The sequence below is a fragment of the Dermacentor variabilis genome, chromosome 2 (genome assembly GCF_050947875.1).
Source record: "Dermacentor variabilis isolate Ectoservices chromosome 2, ASM5094787v1, whole genome shotgun sequence".
NCBI classification, from domain to species: domain Eukaryota; kingdom Metazoa; phylum Arthropoda; class Arachnida; order Ixodida; family Ixodidae; genus Dermacentor; species Dermacentor variabilis.
Window position 1 is genome coordinate 181328360 of NC_134569.1, and position 14156 is coordinate 181342515.

A 14156-nucleotide genomic window follows, 5' to 3' on the forward strand; every position below is an offset into this window, starting at 1 on the left:
ATTCATTCCTGTGACTGCTCCTAATTTTACGCACTTAACAAGCTTCGGTACAGTCATGCGGATAGCATTTTCCCAGAAACCTACTGCTCTCAAATGCTCCAGTTGTTTTAAGGAACTCTCAGAAGTCTGGTGAAAACACGATTTCGAAAATGCGGAAAATAGAACCGAAAAAGCAATGCCATTTTTTACGACCTTCGAATGTGCAGAGTGAAAATATAAAATTGGTTTTTCTGACCTTGGGCAATACATCCAGCACACATGCTTATCAGTTAGCTTAAGCCTGCTATCTTAAATTTGCAGCTCATTCTTATCTGGCACTTCATGTGTGAAATCTAACCTTGAGCCGCATTTGTGGAATACTTGAAGTACATCATGAACCATTTGTTGGAAATTAGTACTCTTCACAAAAATCAGAAAATCAACAACATATCTTAGCACTTTGATTGTTCGGTCATCTAGGTTACTTTTTATATTTGTATCAACCCTACCTAGGAAAATGTTAGTTAGCACCGGAGCAACTTTGGAGTCAACGCAAATGCCAGATTTGTGGTAAGATTGATAGGAAGTTGGCCTAGACTGCCTCCACTCATGCTGGGAAAGGCTGCACTGTGCAGCATACATCCCCGCCTGTGCAGTGTAGAATGGCAGTTGTTTATGAGCTTCCATTTTCCTGTGGTCACGTCTGTATCAGCCAATCCGGTTGATGCCTGAACATTAGATTGCCTGAGCATAGGTGCTCGCTAACGGGTATATGTCTGCTCACATGTCGCGCGGCATTGCTCTGAGCATGGGTGCACTAAAATCTATGAAGACACCACAATACTTTCCGCGCATAGATATCAGACGAGGGAGATTATTGAGGCCTACTAGGTATATCAGAAGGGTCACGTTGTTTATAAGCATGTCATCTTTAAATTTGTATGACAGTGAACTTGAATTTTTAGGCCGCCTCATAGTGGAGCATTAGATTACAGGTTTTTGCGTTTTTGCCTGCGCACCGTTTTTGCCTGAATGCGCGTACGGCAGCAGCAACACTGGTAGCGGTGTCTTGTGGCCAATTGTCAAACCAGAATGCATTATACACTGTAAAATAAGTTAAACCTTAAAAGTGCATAAGGGTGTTAATGAGTCTATGACTCACACCCTTGCGCTCTTCTTGGGTGTAAGGGTGTGAATTACAGGTCGACTTACACCCTTATTTAGCTTAAAGGGTGTAAAAATATTTTACAGTGTATACAGGCATGTTCTCATGTTACATTAATGTTGTCATCAAAGAACAAAATAACAGGGCTGCAAGTGAAAAGCTATGTTGCTGCCGACACTCTACACCTACAGCTTAGTGGGCGATGGTTGGTTTCTACAATAGTACTGTGTGCTCGCTGATTAAAACTCTGTTCGACCGGGTGGTGCCACCAACCCGCCTAATCCGCAAAGCTCAACACGTTTATCCTCTCTAACATTGATGGTACTGCCCTGTCCTTGTTCGCGTCCATCCTTTTGCCCTATGTCTCTACTTAGCAAAATTAATACGCATCCAGGGACTTCAGCAGCATCTGCTCCCGTTGTCTTAGTGTGCATATATGTGTAGTCATCCTCCTCTGTTATGTGTGTGCCTGGTTGTGTGTATGAGCGAGAGCGGGGGCGGGACGGTGCAGGCCCGCTGGGAGCGGCGCCGGCCAAGCCGCAGCGGTTCTACGGACAGCCACCGCCGCCCCTGCGGGTCGCCTCTCCCCTCACCTCCCCGAGGTCCCCTCTGCCGAGGCCAGGTGCGAGCTCGTCTCTGTGTGGTGACGCCTGCCTGCCTGCCTGTCTGCCCCGCATGTTTTGCGTACGCTGCCTATGGTATCTGCGATGCCCGGTGTCACACGCCTGTTGTAACCCAAGTGTGCACGACTTGTGTTCGGCGCCCAAGTTCACTTTTAACTTCAATGTGCTCCCTCCCTACCGGCAGTTCTGGTATGGTAGTAGCAGTACGGTCAGTGTTACTTTTGGAACGTAAGTCATTCTCCCGCAATCGTTCCTTCCTTCCTTTATTTTTTCAAAAGAACAGGCTAGTGGCCTAGTTGGTACTGCGTAGATTGAGGCATAGCGCAAAAAGGCAGGAGACGAAGGCACTGCGCTGTGTCTTCGTCTCCTCTGTCATCCTGCGAGCCCTTTTGCACTGTGCCTAAAGTTTTCCATTTTTGTTGTGCGCCTCCTTTTCATTATGCAATTACAGTACACCGCACGTAAGATGTGGGGACGACAATATCTACTAGCTGTTCTGCATTGCGTAATAAGTAAGCGGACACTTGAACTATATTCTGCTTCAGAAGTGGAGTCACCCATACTAGGAGTTCCCAGGTGTTCTCCCTAGCAAATCGCTCAACCATAATGCTGCTTACTTCAGCACGTGATTTGACAAAAAACGTGGCCATTTGGCACGACACAGCCAATAGCAGTTCGGTGCATTTGGGACAGGGTAACCTGCAGGCATGAAAGGGCATGGTTACCGCCCGTGCAGCCTGTTCGCCCATAACTTCCTTTTTTACAGAGTTCGGGGCATGCTTACACTTGACAACCTATCAAGCCTTCGGGCGTAACGAGCCCTTTTTGTAGGGGCGTTCTTGCAGGGTTGCCGACCCTGTCTCTGTCGCATTGCAATAGGTCCCTCACATTTAACTTACCTAGCGCACGTCACGAAGGCATGTGTGAGTGTTTGAAATTGTACATCAACTCATGCGCGGTAATGTCGCAGAGCTGGCGTGCGCGATTTGCAAAGACCGACGCTCGAGCCGAGATTCGGCTCAATGGTTGTAGAGGGCGCCAGAGAACTGGCCTCGTTAGGAAATCGTCAAAAAAGCGGTAGAAAATCCAGCATATCACATAAAAGCAGAATGGCCTCCTGCGTGGAAAGGGAAGCTGCACATGACGAGAAAGGAGGAGAGATGATAGCGCCTGGCCATGGGCAGACAGACAATCTAAAAATTGGGTGAGCAGTAATGTACTACGGTATCAGTGAGAAAGAAACGAATAACATCTTGAGTGAATAAATTGTCAGCTTCGAGGTTTTCTTGCCTTTGTGTTCGAGTGCAATAGCCTTGCAAATGTTCAAGTTTCGTGACCATATGTTTTAGGTCCAGCAGGTAATATAGTTGGCACTTTTGGTATATGTGCCTGTTGAGCTAGTTATTGACTGATATATTTAATTTATTTGAAGGTGTAATACAATTATCAGTGCAATTGTAACATTAGTCGACATATTTAAATATGCTCACTTTGCCATATATATATATATATATATATATATAGAGAGAGAGAGAGAGAGAGAGAGAGAGAGAGATCACAATAACATATGTACCATTACTCACTACCAACATAAATATCATGCCCAGGCTACATTTGGGGTATGTCGTAAGGAATTTAATCTAAAAACGTTGGTATAGAGTGCTCCAGAAGTATTTTAGGCAAATCTAGCAAGGTGATCAGAAAGTGGTCTCGTTGAAGCATGTACTGAGAAGATATGCCAGAAATCGAGGAATTTCTGTACATTTATTTGATTAAATGTTTATTCAGTGTTGTGTAAAAAAGTTAGAAAGGTTGCCCACTTGACGTGGATACATTCTTGCAAAGAAATCTTGCAGGAGAACAATGTTCGTGTCCCCTGTGAATTAAGTCTCCTAACGATGCTTTCAGAGACTATTAATTGCTGCTTTAAAACGTCCTGAAAGAAAAAAAGAAGCATACAGTCATTATCTTATGCCGCTATACATACAGAGCGGGAACTTGGATGTTAACAATCCAGTTTTTCAGTCAACACACCTAAGACAACAAACATGCCCAAGAGGTCAAGCGCTGTGCAACGAGCTATATAGAACGAAAAAAATTATAGACGTAACTAAAGTTAAGGCAGCAAGACATAAGTGTCTATTATAAAGAGTGGAGGGGGTAGCTGATATTATAGTTAAACTTATAAGAGGAAAGGGATGAAGTTAAGACAGGCCACGTAATATGTAATGCGCAAGGCATATACATATAATTAGAACGGGCGCCAGCAGAAGGGAAGTGCAGTAGAGGACGGCAGAGAATTAGGTGGTCAGCTGGCACATATAGGGTTGTCTGTCAGATCATTGGGAGTGAGAGGCCTTCGTCCTGCAGCGGACATAAATAACGAGCTGACACGACGATGGTGAATCAGCCGTTTGGCTTACGCCCGGTCACACTGGCTGTGCGTGCGCAGTGCCCCCGCCGCCGCGCGCCCTGTCTCCGGACAGGGGCGGCGGCGGCCTGCTGGCCGAGGCCGGCTACCCGCCGGTGGTGGGCGCGCCCTTCCCGGCGGCTGGGGCACCGCCCGGCCCGTACCCGCCGCCCACGTCCCCGCGCCGCTACGACCTGGCCGGCTACCCTCCGGCCGACGACCGGGGCCGGGGCGGCGATCCGGGATACTCGCCCGAGCACAGGCTGGACCACACACGCTCCTTGCCGGCGACCTTCAACTCGGCCTACGAGGAGCCCTTCTACGGCGGGGACGCCACGGCTGCTTACGGCTCGCGCTCGGGCAGCGCCACGCCCATCATCGACGAAGAAGCACGGCAAGTGGCGCACGTTCTGCTATCGAGGGGGGGGGGGGGGGGGGGGGGTTCTGCTCACGTGTATACGAGGTGAAAGTGGTGCCAGAGCAAATGTTTTTGACGTGCACTTATATCACCGAAATTTGCAGACACACTTATCGTGCTGTCCTGGACAGCTTGGCCATGTACCTGCGTGCAGCACATGCAGGAAGGAGTTTTTAGTTGGCCCAAAAATTTGGTTTGTATTGGCATTTACAGAGTAGCATGCCCTTTATTGTACCTCGGTGTTTAACCTGCCGCGGAGGCTGAGTGGATGGCATTGTGTTGCTGCAGCTCGAGGTCGCGTATTTGACTCCTAGCAGTGGACGCCGCATTCCGACGGGGGTGGAATGCAGAGAACCCTGAATGCTCGAAATTAATCCGGAGCCCTCCGTTTCAACTTCATTTATTCCACATGTAGCTTAAGTTGATAAAACATGCTAGAAAGAAAAATATGACCATCTATACAAGCCAGTATTACTGGCGGTAGTATAGCATCTGACAGTTCATGGTGCATGGCAAAATAGCAGAGAAGCCACAAATAATGTGGCTTAGATTTCTAAATAGTCAATAGCCAGACCTGGATTAAGCTGGTTTAAAAAGAAGCTCTAGCTCGGAGGCAACTCCATTTCCCCTTATTCAAATATTACATGTAAAACGCAGAAATGCTTTTTTTTATGAGACCACCGCTGGACTGATAGAAGGAAATTTGCTGCACTTGAGAAAGCAAATTAAATTCTAGCAAATCCTAAGGGAAGAGGGAAGTTTTGATTTAGACGCTCAATTTTTTTTTTTTTTTTTTTACAGAATTTGACGAGAGACGGTAAGTTAAGCACGAAGTTTACAAATGCACAACTCTGCACCAAAAACAAATATCGCAGCTCAGTGAAGTGTATTTGTTAGAGCACCTAAAGCGGACAAATGTGATATATGAATTTACACCTTACGATACATTGTTACAACGCTTATGAAGGTTCTTGCAAAAGTCTCACTCATAAATTAGCGGTATATTTGCAATCTGCTAGCCTCCTAGCAGATTGCAGCGTGAGGGCAAATTAAACGCCAACTCAAAGGACAGGGACATTGAATATAGCAAATTTGCTATGCACTAGAACCTTGTTATAACGAAGTTGAAGGGCGAGCCGAAATTACTTTGTTATATCTGTTACTTCATTTTATCTGTTACTGCAATTGAGTGCAGTATATTCTCTATGTAAAGCTGGAAATAAGAAGATGGCTTTGTGGCCCGCGGAACTGCTACATGGCCACACATGCGATAAAAGTTGATTAAAACAACAGAAAATCTTCGGCATGTGCAACATGCGACACAGCACCTTACGTTACAGCCTTTAGATAGCTGCCTTCTGTTCCATTGTGATGGTCTTCCGCATCCACTTTCAACTTCGCTCATGGTGGTCGAGCTGGATGTGGTACACAGCGCTCCGCTGTGTGATCCAGGAGGCAACCCAACTTCGCCACACCGGCTTGGCTCGATTTGCCCGCAAGCTCCCAGAGTGCACCGATCCCAATGCGATCTCGGAGGCCTCTTCCAGCTGCCAGCCTGTGTGACGCGCCACAGGGAGAGGGAGAAGTGAATTCACTGCCTGGGTGTGAACCCCAAGATTTCGCCACGGAAGTCTCTGAGGCCAGGCCCAGCTGCGGCTGCCTGCGCTAAGCGCCGTAGAGAAAGAGAGAAGGGGATGCACCAATTTTCGCAACACCGAGCATAGTCGCGCAGCATGGCGCGACTGGTGCAGGCTTGCGCGGGACTCCTAAGAAAGCGCCAGGGAAATCTCAGAGGCTACGCCCAGCTGCATCTGCCACGCCGCACAGAAGTGAATGCCGCTGCGTGTAGCAGCGTAGTGTCGCGTGGGTCGCGCAGCCAGGAACGCGCAAGAGAGAGTTGTCAGTGGAGAAGCAGGATGGCGAGCTGCTGCTTGTGTGCTTGTGTGTGCGGTGCTGAAAAATACCAGTGTTGCTCAACGACGTATTTGACGCGGTATTTTTGAACTGCCACGAACAGAAGTGCTGAACCCTGCGGAAAGCAATGTACCCTTCGCACAGCGGTCGGGTATTTTTTGGTTTCTGAAACGAATCTAGTTCTTTATATCCATTGGCACAGTTTCACTTCGTTAAAACGAGGTTTGAAATACATGAATCTCTAGGCAAATTTTGAGGCCTGGAATTGTTTTACTTTGTTATTTTTGTTATGTCTGTTATTTCATTATATCTCGTGTCATTATAATGAAGTCTGAGTGTATTTGCATTTTCAATGTCCTTGTGCTTCGAGTTGATTAGTTCGCCCTCGCGCTGCAATGTTTGCTATCCTTAGTTTACAGTACATATGCAATGTCCTTGTGTTTTAAGTTGTCAATTAATTTGCCCTCGCGTTGTGATATGCTAGCCTTCTGGTTAGCTCAGATGGTAGAGTGACCACCCTGGAAAGGCGTTGGTCCCAGCTTCAAATCTCGGACCAGGACGAATTTTTCTCCCAACAACGAAGCTTTGTTTCACAGAAACCTATGTAGGTTTCCTTTGTAGCTTCGTGCTACATATGGATGGATGTCAGTTTTTTTTCTTTCATAATTTCATTTTGTTCTGCTTGACGTTTTACATGAAATTCAGTTCAGCTAAGTCACCTCTTGCCTGTGTAAGGCCCCTGCATGATACCCTCAAACTGCATCTTCTCTTTGCAGGATGCGTGTGGAATACATGGAACGCCAGCTTGCAAGTCTGACTGGGCTGGTACACAAGGCCCTGGCTGCAGGAACTTCTCCACGGCAGCCGAGCCACCTGATCCCTACCAGGGACACGGACGTGGCTCCCGAGAAGGACAGGTCGGGTGAGTGGCCTTTCATTCGCTCACGAAACAGAAGGCACACTGCAAGCACCTACTGTGGTGAGCGGCCGTGGGAAAGATTAATATTTACGAAATTCTCAGTAATATATAAATTCCTGTTTTAGAAAACATCACTTCTACGTTCGTTTGCGCTTTAGAGAATTGGTTTTATTACACTGGTAGCTGTAATAGTTTCTTACCACCGTCAGCGGGTCACTAGATTGACTTATAGGTTATGCCACGAAACTAGCCACATCACAAACCCTCCCTGGTTGTGCTTTGAGTAACTGCATGAAGGTCATCTCAGTGTTCCATCAATGCTCATAATAGTCATAATCTCATGTAGGCGCTGCCACAAAGCTGTGTTCTTGGTTCAATTATGTAGCCAGTGTCATCATAAGTTAAACATAATGCAAGAGAAAAGCGAATGGGTGGCCACAAGGTATTGGAATTGGAAAGTGATTGAACAGTAGAGAATGTGTGCATCCACCTTGCAAATGATGTGACCGTATCGCACTTAGATTTAAGGGCACACTAACTGTACCATGTATGTACATTGCTTTAAGCCTGTCTATAAAAAGTTATGAATGCCACCGAAGGGGAACCTCGATCGGTGCTGCGAACAACAAAAACTGTTTCTCTGCCTCACTTCTAGCTATGCATAAGGTTACCATAGTAACAAGGCAATGACACCAACTAACAAGGCAATGAAACCAACTACATTTGTAGAAAGAATCATAAAACTTTGTTGCAAATTCAAACAATGGGGAGCAGCTTCTGCAGTTATCATTTGCACCAAGATTCTGCTTTGGTGGTCCTCTGTGATTGATTTTTTTCACTCAGGGCCTCGTATATGTTCATGTGACTGCTAGATGTCACATAAACCCACCCCAGTACTTTCATTCGCCTTCCCTCTTCCCCAGTGCAGAGTAGCAGACTAGAGCATGCTAGCTCAGGTCGACCTCTCTGTCTTTCCTGTCAATAAATTAAATCTTATGCATGTCAAACAACGAGCAACAAGGGAGAATATATGCATGCATGCACCAAAATAACTTCCTTAATGAGTGTTCTTGGTGCCTAAAACATTACTGCATTTATTCAGGTGAACTCTCGCGCAACACTCAGAAAAATAATTGTTTTCTCAAGTAATAGCTGCATTGTCTTGCAAGACGTGAATTACACTGAACACTCATGGCATGACAAACAGATCTTCAGAGGAAAATCCCGTATACTTTGCAATACTCTGAGTACATTGAGTCAGCCTTAACAGAGTCCCTGTAATGCACGAAGGGTGTGCTGAAGAAAGGTTGTTTTAAAATTTCATTTGCAAAAGACGCTCTGTGCCTCTGAGAGCCAAGTTAATGATAGCTACATGCGTTGCACTTGCTGCAAGCATGGTGTTCTGTGTGTATAAGTTTAGAGTAACTGAGGTTTACTACTTCACATTTACTGTACTTAACCTCCCATCTAAAATCAAGAGATCTTGTCATAGAAATACACAGCATACCCTGTTGCACACGTCTCAGAATGAGAAGTGTACGGCTCACAATTTACCACGTGCCGAGTGCCAAAGTCATTTGTGGGAACCTGCTTAGCCCACTCTGAAATTTAATGCAGTTCAAATAAGGACGAAGTGGCCCCCAGCGAGTGCTCAGAGTGATAACAATACTCGTGCAGTATTTCTTGGCCACGAAGGCAAAGCTACAGAACTTGGATGTTTATGTGGCACTGCTGTCAGAAATGCTATTATTTGTGCTTGGTAAAATACAGTACAGAAGACAGTTGTTCCATTTGCTTTTAGCACACTATTAAAGAAAAACATAATATTTGTTAAGTCCATGTAGACACTTTATTTTATTGTTCACTTTGCTCTTTTGAGTTATGGCACATGTAAGCTCATTGCGTATTTTATACAGCTCTTAGAAGTAAAATACCATTCTGTCTTCAATCGTTGTGCACTGGCCGACCACTTCTTAGTGGGCTGCTTGGCAGTCTATTGGTTAGAGTAAAATAGTACAGTAAACCCTCTTTATGACAGATGTTTCGAGACACAAGTTCTGGCCTGCTACTAAAAGCTATCTTTTGCTGCCATGGCTGAACTGCCGACGCACTGGTACTTTTTATTTTGCAAACAGTCATCAGAGGCCCCGCCGACAGTTATGTCATTCTGGGACCTCCTCATATAGTAAACCACTCTTGAGAATAACATGACGAACCACAATGGGCCTGCATAAACGGCACTTCACTAAAAAGTTCCCAGAAAAAGCACTCCCAGCAGCTATGACACATAGTATATCGAAACACATTTGTGCTTGGTAGTGGTGACATGACACTGGAAAAACTCTACACGTGCTCCAAACAGATGCCTTGTCTGTCGATTGTTGTCACTTGATGCAATTAGTCCCGAGAAGCTGCCTCGACATGGTGTAGCACCCTTCACAGAACTTTTTAGTACCTCTCCAGATTGAAAGCAATAAGTTCGTGCTACACAGAGCTGTCCTGCGACGACTTCCCAATTCATACTAAACAGAAGGAGTCCAGTACGTACCACTCCACAAAGAGTAATCTGGTATAAATTTCAATGGACTGGAATTAGAACCACCAAAAAATTTGGATAGTGTGGTTTTGTTGGTAATGAATGCTTATACTGCAACCCAGAAGCTCCACTTTCATTGCATCACCTTTATAGCCGGCATGTGCACACCACGCACCGCACACTCCATGCACCGCACACACCATTAGCAGCACATGCCGCTCGTCAAGGCTTTGCGCACTTTGTGCATAAGGTCATGCATTAAACTTCCATCGCTCCAGCACCACCTGAAAAGTGTGCTTGAAAAGGGTCTTGTTGACACGGCTTCATGGTGAAAAAATAGCACGAGAAATATGGGACAAGAAAGACCAGGCAAGACGAGCGCTCATTCTGTCTCCTCTGTCTTGTGTCATTTTTGTCGCATTGTTTTTTCGCCTTGAAAAGTACGCGTGCTATCAAGAACAACATTCCGTTCACATTCTGCATGAAAACATTCATAGTCTCTCTTTTTTTTCTTTTTTTGTGCGCACATTCTTATGCATGGTGCAACGTCTGAGGATTACTTCACCTTTCAACAGCTCTTTATTGGCTTGGTGTACGCACACTGAACATCATCCTTTCGGTACATGCTGTAAACCAGTGTCCATAGACAGCTACTAACTACCTCAGATGTTAGGCAAGGAAACGTCATGATGATCTCTTGTTATGTATTTTAATTTAATCGCTGCCATGTGAGGATAATTGTTACTCAGTGGCTATTGTTATATTGGAGGGGATATACGGTAATGCCACAAATATAGCTGGAAAGCACTTATAACATCTGTCGCTGCAAAAACCAAGCAATGTGTCAACTCTGGATGTTGTGCAATGATGTGGCAACCATGGTGCTGCTGCAATCTTACAATGAAAATTGCATTCCTACTATAGTTGTGGCTGGTGGGTGATACCGCATTCCCTTTTTTTTTTGCAGTTTGATGTGCTGAATTTGTGCAACGAAGTATAGTGGTACATCAGTATTCCTGCAATGCCCATTCTTGACTCGAAATGATGTTTGCAGGCTTGGCATCTTAATGGTAGAAATGCAAGCGTAAACTCTGATGCTACTGTCCTTTCTTTATCAGTGCTCAGAGCCTTGTGAATAGGATTTGTCACGACCGTTATGCATATTTATAGCTTGCATATTTGGAAAAAAAAGTAGCTCTATTGCAGTGTCACATCATGTTTAGCCACTGAATGCTGCTGAAAATGAGCAGCCATATACTACATATTGTTATTTGATACAAAGATGGTTGTTTCATCCAGTTGGAAACCGAGTCTCATCCATATATGCATTTGTACACGTGATACAGTGTTCACGACTTTCTATTCATGTCTGCAATTGTTTTGCTTGTTTTTATGATCATGAATATGCATAATGTGTCTGTGGAACAATTCTACACTATTCAGTTTAGAAGTTATTTCTACAGAAGCTCCATGCAATTTTCTTGATGACTATATTGAATGCTACCCTTTCATATTAGTTTGAATAAGCTTATACCTGTTCTATGTGTCACTCTAATTGGGGTTCAGTAGTTGCCAAAAAAAGAAAATGCTTTGGATCACAGTGTAGCACTGGTGTGAAACTACTTCTCAGAGACACTTCTGCTTCTGAGAAGTGCCAGTTATTAAGTGACGTTTATGGTCGGCCCAGAAAACTAATCTGCCTGTTCCACAGGTATGTAAATGCTGCGACAGGTGTTCATTGCACACTAATAAAGGGGCCTTTCAATGCTTGTTAGCAAATAATATGACTCACACATGATGGGGCATCATTTTAAGAATCTGCTTCCACAATAATTTTACTGAAGTGCTCTGTGTTAACTGTAACAAAGAGCAAGAACGTTCTCTTGAAATCCTTTTTTCTTCAATTTTGTCTTCATATGCTGTAAGCTGTGATTCATTACTGCAGAAATAAGCTTGTGTGAATATTCAATATTTTTGGGTATTTGCTTGAATAATACACTATTGGATATTCGCTTCACTTCACAGTTTAGTGTACGAAGTTATTAAAGTATTGGAAATGCAGCAATATTATTTTGAAACATGTACATTATATAGCTTCGGGGAGGAAGTTACATTACCAATAACATACTAGCTCATGTACAAGACAAGCCAAAGACCAAAAATTTTGTTACAGTCGCCGACCGATCTTTTGCGCGTGTTCAATTATTCCACCATCCTTATGGCACCACCACCTTCTCTATTGAATTAATTGGAACACCACGCGCGTACAGGTGTCTCGCTTGATTTTCCATACATGATCCATGTACACATTATAGAAAAATGGTGGCAGTGAATGATGTTGACGCCATTGAGGTTGACCCCAGTACGCTTTATTTCGTTCATGAGATGGTTTCTTCTTTTTTTTTTTGATTTCCAAGAATTGTACGACCATTACAAATAAAAGTGCTTTGAATCAGCGCCCACACTGTATGTAAATTTCGTCGTCGACATGCTGGCATGTGAGAAGTTTGTTGTTCATCGAGTGGCTCATCATTGGTCGGGTCCAAGATCACGCACATGACTAAGAGCCACAGAAGCAGTGTTCAGAGACCTGAGGGTGATCAGCCAAAAATTAGAGCAAGCATGCCTATCAAGCTTGTCTGTGCACTTTCTGGATGGAAACACAGCCTAAGCTGCCCGCATAATGCAGGAAAACTCGCACTTTGCGGCATCACAATGCGTGACGGGCGAGTGTGAAATGCACCTCTGGCTTTAAGGAACGCGAAATTTCAAGTAGCTGAACTCTCACCAAAAGTCTGTAACTAACTTTTTGTTCTGCCTGACATGTTCAAAACGTTGAACAACTTGCACTTTTGTGCAAAAATATCTGAATTGCAGCACATGGCAAAAAAAAAAAAAGAGGGAAAACTGATTTCATAGTAACTGACTGGTTCCATTTTTGCAAAGACGTTCTTTTTCTCTAAGATTTGTGAAGTTTTAACTGTTGTATCAAGAGTTTATGCAGTTAAGTCGTGCAACTATTTGCTTTGAAATTTTTTAGGCTGACCATTCACTTTGACTTTGCTTCGATCCAAAAAAAAAAATCATATACAAACAAGCCCACACAAGGCATAAACTCTTACAAACTTTTATCTGACCATACTGCTCATTTTCGTTTATCTTTTTACAAGGTGCTTACATTGAGACATGTGCAAATGCGCCCCTTCGCACATCTGTGTGCGGCCAGGAGAAGGCGTACTATGGCTCGTCCCCTTTTTTTTTTAGATAGCATTGGCTTAATTTTTCTTTCACTATGTTGCTCACTGAACGTAAACCTGCATTGATCAATTTTAGCCACTAAAGGAATTGAGCTAAGAACCTTGTTTAGTCAATGAACCTGACCAGTAACTATTGTATGCGCCCAATGTCTTGTGAATGAAATAAAAGTGTTGGGTATTTGGTAGAGGCAGCAGGATAGCATGAGCGAGCTTCAGTGAAATATTCTAGTTTCTCTACTGCAAGTACCAGTGATCAACATTTTATTCAGGCTCTTGTGAGAGTATTACATAATAGTTGCAATGTTTTATTTATAATGTTCATAAAATTTTGCAAGGCCTCTTTGACTGTGTAGTGAACTGGTGTTCGAAGGTTCTGTTTGTAGCGCTGTTACACTGGATGCTCTAACCAATGTCACATAAGTTTGAAAGTGTGTTAAGAGAAGTGGCTGACCTGGTGAAATTCTCAGCTGTAAAAGCTACAGAGCCAAGGGAACGCTATTTCGGTTGTGTTCGTCTTTTCAGATGACGTTCGGCTGCCAGAATATGATGTGCAGAAGCACCCCTTCAAAGGTACAGGCTTGCGAAAGCAGCCGCCTTTGCGAGGCCCTTTTTTGCCCCCCTTGTCCATGATGCTACATTTTTTAAGCTTTTTAGCTGCATGAAACCAATCACTTTTTTGCCCTGTGCCAACCCAATTGTATATCTGTAAGTGGCACGGTGTTTTATAATTCCCCACGGCCACGCTACCTTTTTTGCGGCACAACTCCTTTTGTCAGTCTACACCATTCGCAGTTTGGAGTGAGATTCAACCCTCGACTAGTAAAGCTGTGTTGACCTGCATTGCAACTCATTGATGCCCTCCAAGAAAAAAAAAAACATGACTAAATGGCATGATCGATAACCCTGCATGTCACAACTTAACGAAAGCATTTTGT

The 14156-nt window shown here is 44.2% G+C and overlaps 1 protein-coding gene across 2 annotated transcripts in view; it reads left to right on the forward strand.

Moving 5' to 3' along the window:
• Positions 1–14156, forward strand: part of LOC142572982 (coiled-coil domain-containing protein AGAP005037) — a 591568-nt gene that overhangs the window by 500549 nt on the left and 76863 nt on the right. For both annotated transcript variants that reach the window (XM_075682461.1, XM_075682462.1), the window contains exons 10-13: positions 1656–1766; positions 4220–4571; positions 7286–7431; positions 13744–13791. In XM_075682461.1, the coding sequence (XP_075538576.1) occupies positions 1656–1766; positions 4220–4571; positions 7286–7431; positions 13744–13791 (657 nt within the window). The remainder of the gene's footprint in view (positions 1–1655; positions 1767–4219; positions 4572–7285; positions 7432–13743; positions 13792–14156) is intronic.